The following is a 20649-nucleotide window of genomic DNA, read 5'->3' as shown; positions in this document are numbered from 1 at the left end:
CAGGAGGATCTCAACTGGGTCCTTGGGTTAAGCTGTCTCTTAAAACTCAAGCTTACTAGAATCCAAAGGATCAAAGTTACCTGGAGACCATGATAACCATGACAGCTGAGATGAGAGGATGATTGTCAGGAGCTAGCAAGTCGCAAACTCCAAATATAAGTCTGGAAGACAAGACACACTATGCAGCTATTGAACTTGGTTTTCTAGAACGGCCATCACACTTTCTCTCTGACTTAGTCAATTTTAAGACACAGCAAGGCCGGCGCCTTGGCTCACTAGGCTAATCCTCCGCCTGTGGCGCCGGCACACCGGGTTCTAGTCCCAGTTAGGGCGCCGGATTCTGTCCCGATTGCCCCTCTTCCAGTCCAGCTCTCTGCTATGGCCCGGGAGTGCAGTGGAGGATGGCCCAATGGCTTGGGCCCTGCACCCGCATGGGAGACCAGGAGAAGCACCTGGCTCCTGGCTTCAGATCAGCGCGATGTGCTGGCCACAGTGCACTGGCCGCAGCAGCCATTGGAGGGTGAACCAACAGCAAAAGGAAGACCTTTCTCTTTCTCTCTGTTTCTCTCTGTTTCTCTCTCTCACTGTCCACTCTGCCTGTCAAAAAAAAAAAAAAAAAAAAAAAAAGACACAGCAAGACAGAAGTTTTTCCCTGCTTGGGAGCAACTGGAAGACTGAAAACACCTGGGGAAAAAAACAGGACCCTATGTGCCCATGCATTGGAGCTGCCCACCGACCCCAGAAGCTGGGGGAGGCCCAGGTTTAAGGTGGCACGCCATGTCAGAGATGACCATGGAAAGGCCTCAAGGTCAGACTTACCTTGGGAACAAGGTACTGCTGATCAGTGCAGGCCAGGACGCAGGCCTCGGCCCGGCCCAGCTCACTCTGGGGGAAGTGGGCATTCATCTCGTCTCCATCAAAGTCAGCATTGTAGGCCTTACAGTTGGCATAGTGGAGCCGTAGGACTTTCTCTTCAGGCAGGATGCGGGCGCGGTGGGCCTGGATGGAGGGTCTGTGCAAGGTGGGCTGCCGATTCAGTAGGAGAATGTCCCCATTCTTCACGTGCCGGCACACCTAACGGCAGAGTGGAGACCAGGTAGATGATCAGTGGAAATTCCAGCAACATCACTGCCCCTTCCAAGGTTCACCTCAACTTGGCCTGGGCCTGACTTCTATCCCATTCAAGAGGCACACATCTTAGCTTATCTAGACTGGAATACTATGCAATGATGAAAAAGGCTAAGTTAAATACAGTCACACAGCACATCATGCCTCTGTCAACAACAGACTATACATAGTAGGTGGTGCAAGTTGTCACTGCCATCTTAGTTTGCGAAAGTAAACACTATGACATTTGTATGACAAAATTACCTAACTGCATTTCTCAGAACATGTCCCAGAGTGTAAATATAAGTCCTGAAGTGATAGCAATAAGGTAGTAGAAGAAAAAAAAAATCCCAGTGGCGTGTAATGTGATCAGGTGCAGCAATCTAAAGCCCAATCTAAAACTCAGGGATGGGGGCCAGTGCTGTGGCATAGCGGGTAAAGCTACCGCCTACAGTGCTGGCATCCTATATAGGCTCCGATTTCAGTCTTTGCTAATGCACCTGGGAAGGCAGTGGAAGATGGCCCAAGTCCTTGGGCCCCTGTACCCATGTGGGGGACCCAGAAGAAGCTCCTGGCTCCTGGCTGCAGATCGACCCAGCTTTGGCCACTGAAACCATTTGGGGAGTGAACCCATGGACAGAAGATCAATCGATTAATCTCTCTTTGTAACTGTTCTTTTCAAATAAATTAATCTTAAAACAACAACAACAACAACTCAGGGTTGGGCACTTGGCCTAGGGGCAGACAGCAGTTAAGACCCCGGAATCTGGGGCTGGAGTTGTGGAACAGTGGGTTAAGCCACTGCCTGCAACGATGGCATCCCACATGGGAGCCACTTTGAGTCTGCTCCACTTCCTATCCAGCTCCCTGCTGATGCACCTGGGAAAAGCATCAGAGGATTACCCAAGTGCTTGGGCCCCTGCACCCATGCGGAATACTCGGAAGAAGATCCTGGATCCTGGCTTTGGCCTGGCCCAGACCCGGCCATTGCAGCCATTTGGGGCGTGGACCAGTGGATGGAACTTCTCTTTCTCTGTAATTCTTTCAAATAAACACATAAATCTTTTTTAAAGGGCATCTCCATCATCCTCTCCCCATTCCCCTCCAGCGTGGCTGAAAGTTCCCTCTGCCTTAGGAAAGCAGGAAGCAAAGCCCTCGCATCTACGAGGCAGGCCTGGAAGCACCTAGCACACAGCTAAGTCTTTTTGTGCCCTAAAGAATTGGAATCCTGCCCTCCCCATTCCCTAGTGGCATGTTTCCAAGGAGACCTGAACTCCGAGGATTCCCACGAACATCTGCCCTGGTGCCCCGCGTGACTACGTCACACAGCCCAAGATCTTCTTTCTTTAGCCTCTCAAGGGAGAAACTGCTCCGACCAAAAACCCAGGCCGGGCCTATGACCTGAGTCTGGCAAACTTGAGGCATCCCGAGCGTAAGCAAACTCGGTGCAGCTGGGACGGGACGTGGGCCAGTCGGGCAGGCATTGGCCAATCCAAACAGAAGCCCTGGAACCCAGGGTGCTCCCCTTGCCAACCCAAACCCCAGGCCCTTCCTTTCTCTTGTCTCTAAATAAACACCGCAGTGAAAATTAGTGTGCCCCAGTGCCCGGGTCAGGGTTTCCAGAGGCAGGCTTGGGGCCAGAGGCCTCCCTCTGGCAGATGCTGGGCAGGAAAACAAGCCTAGCAGTCTTGGCCGCTTCCTCCTTTCCTTATGAGGCCCAGGGGAAACAGCAGAGGTTTCCCACCCCACAGGGGGACACATCCTTTCGCCTCCTCACCTAACTGTGCTTCACCCTGACTGGACTCTGCCTCCTCCCTCAGCCCCCTTGGCCCCGTCCTCACCCGTGTGCAACATGCTGACAAGGCTGTGCAAAGTAAGCATCTCATTACACGTTTACGTGTTGTACATACCTTCATTAAGATTTTGGAAAACGAAGTTAGCCATCCTTGCCCACCCCTTATCCCAAAGTAAGAACCGCGTCCTCATGTCTAATCTGGCCCTTGTATCTTGGGGTCTCCAAAGCCTCCACCTGGATCCACACATTCCACAGGGATGTCCCAAGCACTGGGTGCTGGGGAAAATCGTGAGCAGAACACCCCCTGCCTTGAACTCACAGGACAAAGGAATTCAAGGGCAGAGATCTGGGGGCACACACAGGGATGAAGGGTGGACAGACGCAGGTGGACGCTGGAGGTAGGGGAACACACGGGGGCACCTAACGCAGGTTTCTGGGAGTGATGAACTGCATTCCACCACCTAGCTGCCTGGTTTTGTAAATCAAGTTTTACGGGTTCCCAGCCACACCCATTCATCCATACCCTGCCCTGGACTCCCACGTGCACTACGGAGAAGTGAACCAGAGGTTATAGGTCCACAAAGGCTGCAGCACCAACTCCCAGACCCTAGAGGAATGAGACTCTGCTGAGACCTGAAGGAGCAGCAGGAGTCAGCCAGGAAGTATGGGGGAGGGGAAAGCATTCCGGGCAGAGGAGGAGGATCTGGGAAGCCTAAAGGGGAGAAGGAGCCCAGAGCGGCCAGGGACAAGCTGAGCAAAGAGGCCGAAGGTGGATGAGTGGAGAGGTGAGCCCGGAGGAGAGAGCGGGGACAACGTGAAGACTCGTGAGTTTGCCAAGGATTTGAACTCAAGGTGACACGGGTGACCGGACCACTCTCATTCAGCCTCCCCACCGCGCACGGCGGCCAGGCCTGCCACAGCCTCCAGAGCCGCTGATCACGACCCTTTCCCCATGCCCTCGCCTAAGTGAGCGGCACAGGAAGTTCCCTCTGCCTTTGCCTCATGCTCTTAACCAGACAAGGTCAAATGCCTTTGGTTCCTCTTCACAAAGGCTCTGAACACTGGCTCCCTCCAGGTGACCTTCATCCGTCCCTGAAGCACCCCACAACCACATTCAAGAGATAAGTGACACAAAATGTGTGAGCCTGGTCCTGTGCCTCCCATGTTTGAGCCTGTCCGGGGTCCCCTCTTCTCTCTCCATTGTGCTCTGTGCTCAAAGAGGCCAGCGCTCCGATGGCTTCATGTCTCACCTCCATAGCCCTCCAAGGTCTTACGCTTCTACTCTGTACATGAGCTGGGCCCCTGGATTCTCCACAGCCCCTTCCGATTTAGCAGGGCCTACAGGCAACTCCCCTGCAGCACTCCCATTGTCCTGCACTGAAAGCCACACTTCTGTTCTCAGCTCCCTCTCTATTCTACAGCCCCATGCCCAACCTACTGCCAGTACAGGACCCCTGGCTCTCTCCCCAGCACCTGCTCTCAGTCCTGCCTGCAGCCCTCTGGGATGCTCCATTACCTGACTCACAATCGCCTCGTGATGACTCTGAACTCTGCCCACTCGCCCTGCGTGCTTCCTTCAACCTTGTTTCTTCTGAGCGTCTCGTGTGCACAAAGTTGCTGGTCCCCATCGCTGGCCCCTATGTGGCCCGCCATACCACTCAGTAGTGGGGGATCCATCTATACACTCATTCACCACTGGTGCCCTTGCCATGCTGTAAATGGGGAGCAAGGGCCACGGCCACAGTGACTGGCAGGGCAATGGCACACAGGGGCCCTCAGTCCTACCTCAGCTCTCATCTTGCAGTTCTTCTCTCAGATTTTCTTGCTGTAGGACTGTTCCCCGTGCTTGACCTGGGTAAACTACAAGACTGTTTCCTCTTTAACCTGCTTTCACCCAAAGGTACATGAACTAGACCTTGCATACTCTTACAATCCTCACACAACTAATACCAGGTACTGAAGAAAGGCAGAAATAAGCCCCCGAATCTCAACACAAATCAGACTTAATGCTCTGGGGAAGAACAAAAGAGGTGACTGTATCTGTGTCTGCACGTGCTGCCCTGCCCCAAAGCCAATCCCCAGTGGCATGCTAAAGAGAAGCAACAGCCACAGTGACGAGGCCAGGAGTGCTTCCTCTTCCTCTACTCCTCCAAGGCTGATGGAAACTTCGTAGAGCTTTGGCTCATTACTCAAGAAGAGCCTGTTGACCCCGGGGTAGAGACTGGCCGGATGGCAAAGAGAGGGCTCCCAGCTGCACGGATGGTTTAGGAAATGCAGTAACCTCTTGACTCTGGTAAGTCACATGTTCAACCCAAACTGAAACTATCTGTGCTGCTGTTGCTGGGAGGGGGTCATGTGCTACTCTCCTCCCAGCCAGAATGGACAAGGACACAGATGCTGTCACCCACCCAACTGATGCCTCAGCAACCATGCTGACTGATCATTTATTTGCTTTCCGATGAAACTCAGATAAGAGCCTCACAACACAGCACAATAGGTGGGAGCAGCAATGGTGCACTAATGATGCGTTAGTCAACACTGGTCCGTTACGGCTACCCCCAGCCCAGAGCACTTCCTTCCTACACAGCAGTTCCAAAACTTTAGCATGAAGAACCCCTAGCCCCAATCCCAGAGGTTTCAATTCTAATTCAGTGAGGGTAGGTTTTCATTTCCTTTAAAAAAAAAAAAAAAGATTGATTTACTTATTTGAGAGGCAGAGTTACAGAGAGAGGGAGAGACAGAGAGAGAGGTCTTCCATCTGCTGGTTTACTCCCCAAATGGCTGCAAAGGCCAGAGCTGGGCAGATCTGAAGCCAGGAGCTTCTGCCGGGTCTCCCATGTGGGTGTAAGGGCCATCTTCCACTGCTTTCCTAGGCCATAAACAGAGCGCTGGATCGGAAAAGCAGCAGCTGGGACTTGAACCGGTGTCCATATGGGATGCCGGTGCCGCAGGCAGAAAACTCAATGTACCATACCCCAGCGCTGCCCTGGTTTGTGCTTCCCACACCTCTGGACAAGCTGCTGCTTCCACCAGAGGGCTGCCTTTGAGCAGCCCTGTTCCAGAAACTACCCTGCCCCAGAAACACAAATGAGTTCTGAAAGAACACTTCCCAACACCAGCTGTGTGCCCAGCACTGCACTGCACAGTGTGAGATGGCCAAAGAAGGCTGGAAGTCAGGGTACATATGCCCCAGTGCACAGACTCTGGCTGGGAAGACAAGGTGAGTGCCACCAACCACCTGAGGACCACCCCTGGCTTCTTAAAGGTGTAGGATTACTTAATAGCCTTCCTGGGTCAGCACCCATTGGAGTCACAGCTCCAGTCAGCATTATAGGGGAGTCAGCCAGCTCTGGGCTCCTGACCTAATCAGCCCACTACTCACGATTTTTGTCCCCTGGGGCTTGGGTGCCCCTGTAGCTGGTGTCAGGAGCTGCTTGGCCACAGCCTCTCGCTGGGTCACGTCCGTCGCACTTAGGGCTGTGCGACTGCCATCCTCGTTGATGACCATGGAGGCCCCTGGGTGCACGTTGGGGCCATTGATGACTGCTTGCCTCAATTCCTGCACGTTCCAGGGAGTCACCGGCTGAGGGTAGGTCAGTTTTGTGGCAAACACCTAGAGACAGGGAGTACACGTAGAAATTCAGAGTGGGCAGAAGAAGGTTACACGGCCTCAGGATCTGACGCAGGTTGTGTGACTTCCCCCCACAGCGATGTGCAGGAGCTTCTGGGGCAAGAAAGCCCTCCAGTGAGAAAAGCACATCCCGCTGGCCTCCTCCCCGGAGCCGTCTTGCCAGACTCTCCCTCAGGGACTGGAGACCAGGCCTCCTTGTCCAGCTGTCAGTCTGAAGAGAGTAATTGAAGCCTTGCAGTTGATGCATTAGAATTTTTTTTTAACCACTCTAAAACTTCATTTCCCCATCTGCCAACGAATGAGTCTCCAAGGAAAGGAGCATAGCACGGGACACAAACTTGAGAAAGGTGGCGAATCCCACCGGGCCCTCCTTCATCCTAGGCCGTATCACCAACTGATCACACAACTTCCCAGAGCCAAACGTGGCGACAGAAGGTCTTTTTTTTTTTGACAGGCAGAGTGGACAGTGAGAGAGAGAGACGGAGAGAAAGGTCTTCCTTCCTTTTGCCGTTGGTTCACCCTCCAATGGCCGCCACAGCTGGCGTGCTGCGGCCGGTGCACCGCGCTGATCTGAAGGCAGGAGCCAGATGCTTCTCCCGGTCTCCCATGGGGTGCAGGGCCCAAGCACTTGGGCCATCCTCCACTGCCTTCCCGGGCCATACAGAGAGCTGGACTGGAAGAGGGGCAACCGGGAAAGAATCCGGCGCCCCTACCGGGACTAGAACTCGGTGTGCCGGTGCCACTAGGTGGAGGATTAGCCTATTGAGCTGCGGCGCCGGCCGCAGAAGGTCTTAACTCAGGGCTGACAACCCCTGCTAGCCACGTGGCACTTCTGATAGATGATAAAATGCAGTGTGTTCCATTTGGTACCAGGTCTGCAACATGCTCCAATAAAAACAAGCCCACCTCCCCCTCCCCCCCAAAAAAGAAAGAAAAACAGCTTCCTTCCCAAAGAAAAATGAGTTTCCTGATTGAGTTTCTGAACTACTAAATATTATAAACTCCTCTGATGTTTCAATACATCAAAGAGGCTGAAAAGCCCCAGATAAGGGAACTTGTCTACATTTTTCCAGGCCTCTGCACAGTAGCACTCAGTAAGGTGCTTCCCCTACTCCCCCTTGCCCCTGTGCTCCCTATCCCTCAGCCTGCTCTACTGTAAAAAAATATATAAATTTATTTATTTATTTATTTATTCACAGAAAATGGTCGGGGGGGAGAGTGCACACAAGAACGAGCAAGTTTATATCCACTGGTTCATGCCCCAAATGCCTGCAACAGCCAGGCTGGATCAAACCAAAGCCAGGAACCCAGAACTCCACCCAGGTCTCCCACATTGGATAGCAAGGAAGGATGCATCATCTACCATCTCCTAGGACTGCATTAGTAGAGAGGTGGATCAGAAGTGGAGTGGCCAGGAATTGAACTGGGTACAGGTGTCCTACACATCAGCTTAACCTGCTGCACCTTTACCCAAGCCCTCCTGCTCCACCTTTCACATCTGACACGGTGCCGATGCACTTGTTTCCTCTTGTCTCTCCTGCTGGAACCTGGGTTTACCTTTATGAGGAACACTTTGGTCTGCTGGGCCCACTGCTGGGTCTCCAGCTCACTGTCCAGGCTTAGCTCGCTTCCCCGTTCACAGGGCTCTAGGGGCAGGGCAGGCTATGCTACAAGGGGCCGAGAGGCAGTGTGACCTGCTCTGTCCTTCCCACCATGGCCCTGAGACCTGAGGCAGGCTGGAGGTGGGCAGAGGGGTCACTTCAGGGTCCCTCCTCAGGGAACAAGCTACCAGAGCCACAAAGCCAAGCCTAGAATCTATGTTGGTTCAAAAAAGGAGACTAAAAGTCTCTCCCAAGGCTGGGACACTCTAGGTGCTGACACCAAAGCCAACAGAGGTGGCACTGCCTGCTGCCCAGAAAGGGCAACAAACAGGCCCTGGGCCTTTCCTCCCAGCCCTGAGACCCAGGAATGTCCCCCTGGGCTTTGCAACACCTTTCCTTGCTGCTGGGCCCAGCACTTGGAAGCAGTAGGCAAGGACGGAGCCTTCCCAGATGCTTGTCTTGCCCTCATCAGCCCAAGAGAGATCACAACACTTCTGCTCATGACCAGCATCCCCGAGGGAGAGGCAGCCATGGTGTGCGAGGAAACAAGAACTCTCCACGGAGGGCAGGACACCATCACCACAGACCTGATCTCATGCCCATTATGAGGGAAGCTGATTAGTGGGTTGCTGCTAATGAGCACCACAGCTTGAACTAGAAGAGAACTGAGAAAAGGAAGCTGGCTCCCAAAGGCAACACTGATGGGGAAATGGGGTGAGTTGTTTCCTCCAGAAGGAACTGGGGTGATGGGCAACACACGCCTCCTCTTTGGGGGCTCTCTCCCCTTCTTCTCTCATGTGACCGAAGGCTTCTCTCATGCAACCCCTGGCAGGACTACTGTTCCCCTTGCCCTCTTCCTCACCTGTCATGTGTTCAATCTGACAAGGCAAGTTCAAAGACTACGCCAAGGCAGGCAGGAGGCAGGCATGTGGGCAGAGATACGGGAAGCCTTGCCATGAGTTCCCTGGGGCCCCAGAGTGTGGGTCTCCCTTGCGGGGAGATGTCTGAAAGATTGGCACGGAGCGACTGCAAGTTTGTCAAAGCCACATGGGCCACTCAGGAAAAAAGCAGAAGCTACTCCCACCACAGGAACCACAGGCTGCTGCAAACCCTGTCCAGGGCCCTCGGTGGCACTCCCTGTCTGCCACCCACCAGTACCAAATGAGCCCTCTCCCCCTCCCTCGCGTGCCACACACCATGGGAATTCCGATTTCGTTGGTGTTGATGTACATGTCTGGGCAGATGACTGAACGAGCCGCGTAGTCCACTCGCTTTCCCATCATGTGCTTGCGGAACAGGCCTTCCTTCTTCTCCAGAATCTTTAGGGAGAAAAAAGTCCAGAGGAAACATGGAAAAAACAAAAATTAATTAAAGTACAATTACTATGTTTGTTTCGATACTACCAGCTTTGCTGTTCATTCTCTTCAGTTAGCAGTGAAAATCCAACTTACTGCTCACCTGTCTAATGCCGGGGTACTTTTCCATCATTAATTTATCCATCTCACTGTCAAACACGATATTGACGTGGCTCTGAAGGCGAATCCAAATGTTGTAAAGTTTGTCTGTGAGGGACTGGCCCGGAAGTGCGCTTAAAAAGGATCGATCCACAGCAACTGAAGTATCTTTATCCTGAGAAGAAACGACCAAGAAAACAGGCACGAATGACAAAAACTCCGAAAGATCTGGCTTGGTTTTATTTGTATTTTTGATCCTATCTGTGACAAATGATGAGCTTTGGAGTTTGCCCTCACATATCAGTGGCAGAAGTGCTAATAACTCAATCTTGTTAAGTATGTCTGGTTTATTTTAAAAAAATCCATTCATCCATCCATTCATTTATTTGAAAGGCAGAATGAAAGAAGAGAGACAGACAGAGACAGATAGATCTTCCATCCTATAGTTCACTCCCTTAATGGCTCAATAGCCCAGACTTGGCCAAGCTGAAACCAAGAACCAGGAACCAGGAACTCCATCCTGGTCTTCCACATGGGTGCATGGGTCCAAACACTTCCGTTGCCTTCCCATGCACATTAGCAGGGAGCTGGATCGGAACTGGATCAGTAAAGCACTCCGATATGGGTCACCAGTGTCAAGTGGCAGTTTAACCCTCCATACCACCATGCTGACCCAGTAAGTATCATTAATAACACACAAGCCCCATTACATATTTACTAGCCTGTGTCTTTCTGGCAGTAAAACGACCTGAAAACGTAGAAGCTGGCTCCTTTATCAGGCACTTAATAGCTCGTCCCTAAGAAGCCCTTCTGACATCAATACCTTTTTTCTAAAGTTCTATTATCCTGCCAGTTAACCAATTTTCACAAGAATTTCAGCTTTATTTATGGTTTTTAGAAAACCCAATCCAAAGCACTTATGAAAACCAAGTGGAAAAACTGCTTAAAAGAAAAACTGTTTGCCATATGATATGTATGTCCTCAAGATGTGGGTCCCCAACCATGCAATGTCAAGTTATGGTTGTAAGTCTCCAAGTCTCAATGGAGTACTAACCCATCCTTAGAAATAGCTGTGCCCCTGGCCTCATCTCCTCCTTGTCTTCCACTACTTGCTCAGGTGACAGAAACACAGAGGCCTTAGCTACCTGACAGCACTGCCTACTGACACCGTCTGGCCATCCCATGTCCTTCGGTGAGGGTCAGATGACAAAAGAAATAGAGCAGTGTAGTGGGCTGGCAGGGAGGGTGGGTGAAGACCCAGTAACCTAGACTGTCATGAGAGCCACCAGGGCTGAAGTGTGTTCCAGAGGAACAGAGGAATCTGAGTTACAGGGGAGACGGATGCCATTCTGCAGGCAGCGTCAGGGTCCCTTCCCAGGTCCTGTCTGCCTAAGTCACTGCTGATGGGCTTCCCTGGCTCAGGGCCACCAGTTCCCTGTCATCTCCCCAGTGCCTAACACAGTGTCAGGTGAGGAACGCCATCGGAATGGAATGAGGGAGGGAAGAACAGCAGCGTCCCGCTCATCAGAGGGAAACTGTGACTTTGGATCCGAGAACATACTGTTTGTTCCTACTGAGACTCAACCTTTATTTTTTGGACAGATGGGCTGCCCTATTTCCAATGAACACCACAATAAAATCATCAGCTCTGATCACTGGATCTGTTATCCTACGGCCTTGCATCGTAGATGGGACTAGGGCCTGCAGAGGGCAGCTTTCTCTTACACTGAGAATTTTTTTTCAAAGGACACCTACACAGGCTAATCAGAAAACTTAAGCAAAGCCAGAGAAAGCTCCAAGGAGAACGCCTGGGTAACACAAGAGCAGCCATGTTCAGGAGACAGTGGCGCCACCTTGTGATGGGTCTGGCTGACAGCAGGACTGTCTCTGGCTAACAGGAGTCCTTTCCTATTTGTATCGAGTACCCTAGAGCTGGGGAGGAGTCCAGTGACCTCAGCAAGCTTTCTGAGCACTCAATTCATCTTTATATCCAGTAAAGACCTAGTGCAAGGCTTGTCACACCAAAGGAGCTCTGGCAATGTGATCTGAGACTCTCTTACCCTGGAAAATTCCTACTCTACAACACTGCTTTCCAGTGCCCAGAGCTGGGGAGCTAAATGACCCAGAAGCCGACAAAGGCCTAGAATAGCCTCGATGTGAAACCTCTAGGTGGAGACCAGTCCTAGAAATTAAAGTGACTCAACTAAGGTCTCTCAGTGTTAGTATCAGCCCAGACTTTGCCATGCCCACGCTCATGCCTACACCTTGGACCTTAACCAATTCATCCAAACCCACAACTCCCACTAGGGGTGCTGCCAGCTGCAGAGGATATCCCAGTGGCATCAGCCGGCACCCACATTTGTATCCATACTGCATGGGGGCCGGACCCAAGCATGTGTGCCTAAAGCATCAGCACCAAGGCGGTACTGACCTCTTCTGTGACGGGTAGTGCCACCTCACATGGCAGCTTCTGCTCCTGCGCCATCAGTGCCAGAAGCTTTCGGATCAGAACTACATCCTTCATGACAGCCTGCAGATTCACTGTCTGGCCATTGGTAAACATCTGGTCCCCCAGGCGATTGACAGGGCGATACCTGCAGGGGACAGATAGAATCGACAAATGTTTAGCTCGAGGTGAGGGCCGTGTCCTTCAGCCTCTCACCCACGTCTACCTGTAGGCAACAGACAACACCACAAGCAAACAGACAATATTCCTTTAGCATTCACAACAACCAGACAGGAGAATACTTCCTCCTCCTGCAAGTGGAAGGAAATGCTGATTTATTTCTCAGGGCCCTTGGCCCTCCCATGGGTTGTCACTTAGTTCCTCAGCCAGTCTTTTCTGCGTAGACAGTTGATGAGAGGGCATTACCTTGAAGGTGGTACAACCATGAAATCCAGGAAGAACACAGCGGGGTTGAATCCGGACTCCGTGCCAACATCATCCAGTCCAGAAAAGAGGTAATTCAGAAAGAATCCTGTGTTTGAAATAGGCCAAAGAGATCATTTAAATCTCTCCAAAAAAGTACAACAGGACAACCCCAAAAATATTCCCCAGTGAAGAAAAAAAAAAACAAACAGAGGGTAATATGTAGAATGAGTTCACATTCTTCTCATAAAAACAAACAAAAAACAGCCTTTGTGTGTATGGCAGCTTGTATGCCAATGAGCTAACAGTATAAAGACAGTACCACAGGGGCAACACTGCGTAACTCAAGGATTGAATTGAGCAGGAATGAAAAAAAACAACTTCCTCTATTTTTAATTATCTTCCTGGATTACTAAGATACACAATTAATCAGATACTTACTACTCTGGTGTTTATAAAAACTGACTTGGGTACAAGCATTTGGCCTAGTAGCTGAGATGCCAGTTGGGACACCCGCTTCCCATGCTGGGGTCCTAGGTTTGAATCCTACCTCTGCTCCTGATTCTAGCTCCCTATTAGTGTATAACCTGGGTCCCTGCTACCTATGTGGGAAAACTTGGATTGGGTTTCTGTCTCTTGGTTTTGGCCTGGCCAAGCTCAGGTGGTTGTGGGTACTTGGGCAGTGAGTCAAAAGATGGCAGCGTCTGCTTTCTCTCTCTGCCTCTCAAATTAAAAACACATAAATTTTTTAAAAATTTATTAAAAAAAAAAGAAAAATAAAAAATGTTAGCTTTCTTAAAACACGAGGATGGATGTTGTGGCCCTTGGGATGCCTGCAGCCCATATTGGAGTGCTGGTTCAAGTCCCAGCTCCTCTGCTTCCAGTCTGGCTTCCTACTAATGTCTCCTGGGAGGAAGTAGACCACGGTGCAGATGCTTTGGTCCCTGCCACTCCTGTGAGAGACCTGGATGGAGTTCTGGGCTCCTAGCTTTGGCCTGGCCCAATCCTGGCTGTGGTAGGCATTTGGGGAGTAAACCAGGGGATGGAAGATATTCTCTCTGCCTTTTAAGCCAATGAAAATTTTTTAAAAAATCAAAACAAAACACATCCTCCACATGGGTTCTGCCAAAAAGGGATCTTTTATTGGTCAAGGCTGTATCTTAAGTTTCTGGTGACCTAAAAAAAATGCTAAGAGAAACTGAATAAAAAGTACTAGAGGCCGCCACAGAAAGGATCATAGTAACTCCAGTGCTTTTTTTGATATTACACAGGGGTTACAGTCAGTATTCTAGAACACACAGAGGATGGACAAGAAGGCTTGGATCCACTGCAAAAGCTCTGTCATACACTCAAAAGGGAATAAAGAATCCCCCCCTTTTTTTTTTGTAGGGAATTGAAATGTGAAGAAATTAACATCTTTTTAAAAAAGCTCATTTTTTGATTTATAGAAGGAACTCCCACAGAAACTGTTAAAGGGGCCTTTTTTTTTTTATGGGCATTTGAAATACTGTGAGTTCCAGGGACCCTTCAGGAAATACAATCTTTTTAAGCTGGGCCCTCCTGCAGCTTTTATTTAAGGTCAGGCTCATTTATAGTAATCAGCAAGTTCTTGGTGCTAGGTTTCACCTCCTCGACTCCACGAGGCCTCAATGTCAACGTACACTGAAGCCTGCCCCAAACCTATGGATCAATTTCAGGAGACAGCTACAATAATCACAACTTTATAAAAACAAAAATACTACACGAGGGTTAGCGAGTCCAGGAAATGAAAGCCTAGAGAAGAAAAGGGCTATTCCTCTAGCTCGTACAGTACCTTCATTCTTCCAAATGGCAAAAAGATGTTCTCGCGCACTGTTTGGTGTTAGGTACCCTCGTTTTCCCATCTGTGATTCCTCAATTCCTGGAGGTGAGGAGGGGAATCAAAGCCACATAAATCAGTAACAGGTACTCTGGCTATGAGATTTATCAATTCTCTGTCCCCACCCTGCAAAGCCTGCAACTGACTGCCAAAATCAATCTTTACACAGTTTTATTTTCAGCTCTGGCTTTTCTCCCCTTCATATAATTTCTAAAGTAATGAAAGCAATATACAGCAAAAGAGAAATGTTAGTCACTACTCCATTATATTCGCATAACGATGATCACTTTTATATATTCTTTTCCAGTCATTTCCTTTATAGAAGCATTTTATGTAACTGTAATCTTCAGTGTGCACTTCCTTTATACATTATTTCACTCACTTAGTATCCTCTGGTGAGCATTTCTACATGTTGCTACATAGCTTTTGCCTAACCAACCACCACTTATTATTTAAGATGTTTATTTATTTTTCTACATGAAAGGCAGAGGGAAAGAGAAGACAAGACAGAGAGAGAGAGAGAATCTTCTATGTGCTGGTTCACTTCCCAAATGACCGCAAGAGCCCGGGCCTGGCCAGGCCAAAGTCTGGACCCAGAACTTCATCGGGGTCTCCCAGAAGTGTGGGAGGGACCCAAACACTGAGCATCATTTGCTGACTCCTGGTATGTACTCACAGGAAGCTGGATCAAAAGTAGAGCAGCCAGTACTGAAACCAGTACTCTGATTTGTGATGTGGGCATCTCAAGTGGTGGCTTAACCTGCCGTGCCACAGTCCGCACCCCTGCCTGACCACCACTTCTGAAGGCTGCACAATGCTCCACTGAAGATGCTTGCTAAGTTGCTTAGCTACACTCGCACAGTTAGAAGTCTGGAGAGATTCCAACTTTCTGATATTATAAGCAACACTATGATGAATACCTTCATGCACAGGGCTTTTACCAGAAAGGTTTTGAGGAGCAGACTTCAGGGAAAATCAATGCAGACACTGTTATGGGTAAACAGATATTGATTTCTTTGTACGAATATCATACCAGTATGTAAGAAGATTGGGTGTGGCTATTCAGACTAAACAAGGTATTCTGGGAGACTGTCAATCAGTTATGCCCAGATTAAGTTTGGAAATCAGACTTGGGAATTCCATTCAGGAGATCAGGCCCCAGGCGCTCAGAAGAATAGTACAGACAAGTAATGGATCTTCTAGGTGCAAAACTCTGTGGGGAGCAAACCGGACTAGACTGAGTTACTGGAATTAAGACTTATTCTATGCATCTGCTCTCCCACAATATGGCGATGGGAGAGAAGTAAACAGCTTCCGCACAGCTGCCTCCAGTTCAACTAATAAACTGTAGGACTTGCTCCTGATTGGAGGAGAGCAGCGTACTCGGCGTGTGGGCAGCCGAGTTGGGATTGGCGGAGGAGGACTATAAAGGAGGAGAGAGACGGCATGCACCAGGAACATCTAAGGGGAACATCTATCTGAAGGAACACCCGTGCAGCCCCCGAGAAAGCCGGCCGGCGGTGTGCCACTCCCCTGCGGAAGTGGGGAATGTGGCCAGGGGGAACTGCCCTTCCACGGAGGTGGAAGGGATAGTAGCCAACCCGGGAAGAACCAGCAGCAAACCCGGGGAGGGCCGAGCAGACAGAAAGAACAGCGCAGGGTCCTGTGTCGTTCCTCCACGAAGAGGGGGAGCGACACAAAACTCAACCTGTTTGGGGATGCATTTACTAAAACTAGGCATCCCTCAATTCCCCACTTTGATCTACTTCTCAAGGCGGGAGCTGTGCCTCATCTGTGTCCCTAACACTTGACATCGTGTACAGCACACAGCAGATGCTAGTCACTGGTTTGGCATAGATGTCCAAAATATCCCAAATCTTGGGAAAGACTCTTAAGCTATTTGCATGCTTCTGTCCAAATGATTATTAAAAGGGAATTTTGTGGATTAAACCATGGATGTAATGCAGCAAGGAACTCTTAACAATGTCCCTTTTTATATAACATACACCTTGTTTTGGATTTGTGTCATTTTTTTTTTTAATTTTTTTTTTTTTTTTGACAGGCAGAGTGGACAGTGAGAGAGACAGAGACAGAGAGAAAGGTCTTCCTTTGCCGTTGGTTCACCCTCCAATGGCCGCCGCGGCCAGCGCAATGTGGCCGGCGCACCGCGCTGATCCGATGGCAGGAGCCAGGAGCCAGGTGCTTTTCCTGGTCTCCCATGGGGTGCAGGGCCCAAGCACCTGGGCCATCCTCCACTGCACTCCCGGGCCACAGCAGAGGGCTGGCCTGGAAGAGGGGCAACCGGGACAGAATCCGGCGCCCCGACCGGGACTAGAACCCGGTGTGCCGGCGCCGCTAGGTGGAGGATTAGCCTAGTGAGCCGCAGCGCCGGCCCGGATTTGTGTCATTTTTAATATAGCTGACTGACTTTACAGAATGCAGCTTTTTCTGAATTTGACACAGGTGTATCTGTGGTATTATTCTTTTCCATTCTTTTCTCCTTCTAACACTATGTGCAGTTACTTCTAAAGCACAGATTAAATGAGTTCTGCATACTTTTTAAATAATCACAATTCTCGGTTAATACTGATGTTCTCACTATTCATAATACGTAGCAGCACTGTTTATTCTTAGCCACGGCATGTATACACCCATCCAAGTTCCATTATGACATCTTTTTTCGCCTTTATAACTCATGTGATAGTTATCCATAAATAAAAACAAATATGTGTTAACTTTAAAAAAAAAAAAAAACAAAAAACAAAATATCCCAAATCTATGTAAAAATCCCACTGTTTTTGCCTTTTTCACACTTGTAATATCTAGCTTCACTCCACCTCCAATTCTCCATTTAGTTTCTTTACAATCTGCAGAAAGTTTTTCCACAAATCTAATTAGGATCACAATTAATAGATGCATCATCATTTATTTAACTGGTCTCTATTGGTAAGCACTTCAAACACGCTCAATTCTAAATCATTTAAACAATGCTGTGGATATTCTAATTCCTTAGGATAAAGTCATATGAGCAGAATTAATGGGTCAAGGAGTCTGCACATTTCAAGTTCTGGTACTCTCATGAAAGCAAAGCATTTCAGTGAGTGAACACAACTGAAGGAAGCATTGACCTTGAGGAAAACCACATTAGAAAGCTATGTCTAGGCCGGCGCCGTGGCTCAATAGGCTAATTCTCCACCTGTGGCACCGGCACCCTGGGTTCTAGTCCCAGTCAGGGCACAGGATTCTGTCCCGGTTGCCCCTCTTCCAGGCCAGCTCTCTGCTACGGCCCAGGAGTGCAGTGGAGGATGGCCCAGGTGCTTGGGCCCTGCACCCACATGGGAGACCAGGAGAAGCACCTGGCTCCTGGCTTTGGATCAGTGCAGTGCACCGGCCGTAGCGGCCACTGGGGGGTGAACCATTGAAAAAAGGAAGACCTTTCTCTCTGTCTCTCTCTGTCTCTCTCTCTCAATGTCCACTCTGCCTGTCAAAAAAAAAAAAAAAAAAAAAAAGAAAGCTATGTCTATTTATTGGGGGAAAACAGACTCTAATAACCTCAAGAACAGTTGTGTGGGCATGCCTGGATGTGAGTAGCTGCACTTTCTCTCCTACTTCACAGGTGCTGAAGGGCTGATGAAGCTCTAATTGAAGCTCTCCACTTCCTGTCCCACGATGGTAGTTCAGTCGCCATGAGGGGGACTGGGGATGTTCAGTCAAGCGATTTTTAGGGTCAGAACAATCTACAGGAAGCTACTTCCTCACATAGGCTGTGCCTGCTCCTAACAAGGCATTTCTGCAGCCTGCAACAACAAAGCCCCTAGCTGGACTTTCAGAGCACCTTGAATGTGTGTTTAGAGGTGCCATATAAGCAAATGACCTACATGAAAGAGCTCTGTGAGTGAGATCCTGGAGGAAAGAAGGGGCCATCAAAGAAGGAGGTATCTTTCTCTGAAAGGAGGAGAGAACTTTCACTTTGATTATGGGCTGGTCTAAATAATGTTGGAGTTTGTGGACTCAAGAGGCTTCCATAGCCTTGGCAGCTCATGACAAGAGCCTTGGGTGATCACTGATATCATAAAAGAGTGTCAATAGTTCAATCAACAACAGGAGTCACTGTGCACTTGCTCCCCATGTAGGACTTCTGTCTTTAATGAGTTATATTACGAGAATTAATGGTAAAACCAGTCTTCAAACTGTGGGGAGCAACCCGGACTGGACTGAGTTACTGGAATTAAGACTTATTCTATGCATCTGCTCTCCCACAATATGGCGCTGGGAGAGGAGAAAACAGCTTCTACACAGCTGCCTCCAGTTCAGCCAATAAACTGTAGGACTTGCTCCTGATTGGAGGAGAGCAGCGTACTTGGCGTGTGGGCAGCCGAGTTGGGATTGGCAGAGGAGGACTATAAAGGAGGAGAGAGACGGCATGCACCAGGAACATCTAAGGGGAACATCTATCTGAAGGAACACCTGTGCAGCCCCCGAGAGAGCCGGCCGGCGGTGTGCTGCTCCCCTGCGGAAGTGGGGAAAGTGGCCAGGGGGAACCGCCCTTCCACGGAGGTGGAAGGGACGGTAGCCAACCCGGGAAGAACCAGCAGCAAACCCGGGGAGGGCCGAGCAGATAAAAGAACAGCGCAGGGTCCTGTGTCGTTCCTCCACGAAGAGGGGGAGCGACATAATGGTGCCGTGACTCGGATATGAAGCCTAGGCAGGGCTTAGTGTCGTTCCTCCACGAAGAGGGGGAGCGACACAAACGGTACTTTATACTTTGTGTGTCTGTGTGGGTACAAGCTGCTGAAATCTTTACTTAGTATAAAGTTGATCTTCTGTATATAAAGATAATTAAAAATGAATCTTAGGCTGGCGCCGCGGCTCACTAGGCTAATCCTCCGCCTAGCGGCGCCGGCATACCAGGTTCTAGTCCCGGTCGGGGCGCCGGATTCTGTCCCGGTTGCCCCTCTTCCAAGCCAGCTCTCTGCTGTGGCCAGGGAGTGCAGTGGAGGATGGCCCAGGTGCTTGGGCCCTGCACCCCATGGGAGACCAGGAAAAGCACCTGGCTCCTGCCATCGGATCAGCGCGGTGTGCCGGCCGCGGCGGCCATTGGAGGGTGAACCAACGGCAAAAGGAAGACCTTTCTCTCTGTCTCTCTCTCTCACTGTCCACTCTGCCTGTCAAAAAAAAAAAAAAGAATCTTAATGAAGAATGGAATGGGAGAAGGAGTAGGAGGTAGGAGTAGTTTGGGGGTGGGGAACCACTATAATCCAAAAAGTTGTACTTATGAAAGTTCTATTTATTAAGTAAAAGCTTTCTATAAAAAAAAAGAAAAAAAAAGAGGTGTCACATAAAAAGCAGGTCAGAGGCTGGCATGGTGGCCCAGTGGGTTAAGCTGCTACTTGGATTCGAGCAGCCAATCCCATACTGGAGTGCCCGTTCGCATTCCAGATGCTCTGCTTCTGATCCCACTTCCTAATAATGTGCCTGGCAAGGCAGAGAAAGACAGTCCAAGTGCTTAGGCCCTTGTTACCTGTGAAATCCCAGGTTTGGCCTGGCACACACCTGATTACTGTGGCCATTTTGCAAGTGAACCAACAGATGGAAGGTATCTCTCTGTCTCTCCCTCTTTCTAATGCTGTGCCATTCAAATAAATAAATCTATCTTTTTTCAAAAAAGGGTCAGTCGTCAAAAAATCTGGAAAAGATTGTGTCACAGCACATGGAAAAGTGTTTTGGCTGCAAGAATTTTCACTTAAAATGCTATTGTGCCTCATGGGGCCTCAGAACTCACCGATGCACACACAGCAGGCTACATAAGCACTCCTCATGGGATCACCAGTACATGGGGACCGCCGAGGCCTTACTTCTTGGTTCCCTCTTAGTAGAAGGCTCACGGTCAGAATGCCCACTGCCCCACCTCACCTGTTCCCTGGCGTTACTGACATGTGTCCCTGCAGCCTGTTTATGTAGCTGGTCTCCACCTTGGCACTGTGCTCAACCACAAGCATGGCCCTAGGCATGATGCTGAGTGCCAATTAAGTACATGTTAAATACTAAAACCCCAGGCCTGGAGTCATCAAAAATCACTGCCCACCTATTTCTAATGCACAGACTTTGTCTGCACCATCATCTTCTCGGGCTGCAGTGCGAGGTTATTTCAGAAGAGTGGGTTTGGCAAAGGCATTGAAAGGCTACTTAACTGCTGGATGTCTGCCCCAAACCAACAGCTCTTTTCTAGAATTCAGACCATCTTTTTTTTTTTTTTCAATCTGTAAACATTTTCTAAGGCATCCCAAGTGGTGTTAAAATTGTATAAAGGGCGCCGGCGCCGCGGCTCACTAGG

The 20649-nt window shown here is 49.6% G+C and overlaps 1 protein-coding gene across 1 annotated transcript in view; it reads right to left on the bottom strand.

The window, feature by feature from the left end:
* POLR1A (RNA polymerase I subunit A) overlaps nt 1–20649 on the bottom strand; it is an 82144-nt gene that overhangs the window by 46795 nt on the left and 14700 nt on the right. The window contains exons 7-13 of the mRNA XM_002709657.5: nt 14271–14357; nt 12461–12566; nt 12020–12182; nt 9593–9763; nt 9331–9453; nt 6285–6515; nt 820–1074 (exon numbers count right to left, since the gene is read on the bottom strand). Of these exons, the coding sequence (XP_002709703.2) occupies nt 820–1074; nt 6285–6515; nt 9331–9453; nt 9593–9763; nt 12020–12182; nt 12461–12566; nt 14271–14357 (1136 nt within the window). The remainder of the gene's footprint in view (nt 1–819; nt 1075–6284; nt 6516–9330; nt 9454–9592; nt 9764–12019; nt 12183–12460; nt 12567–14270; nt 14358–20649) is intronic.

This window comes from Oryctolagus cuniculus, chromosome 2 (assembly GCF_964237555.1).
Source record: "Oryctolagus cuniculus chromosome 2, mOryCun1.1, whole genome shotgun sequence".
Taxonomy (NCBI): Eukaryota; Metazoa; Chordata; class Mammalia; order Lagomorpha; family Leporidae; genus Oryctolagus; species Oryctolagus cuniculus.
This window is presented reverse-complemented; position numbering and strand designations above follow the sequence as displayed.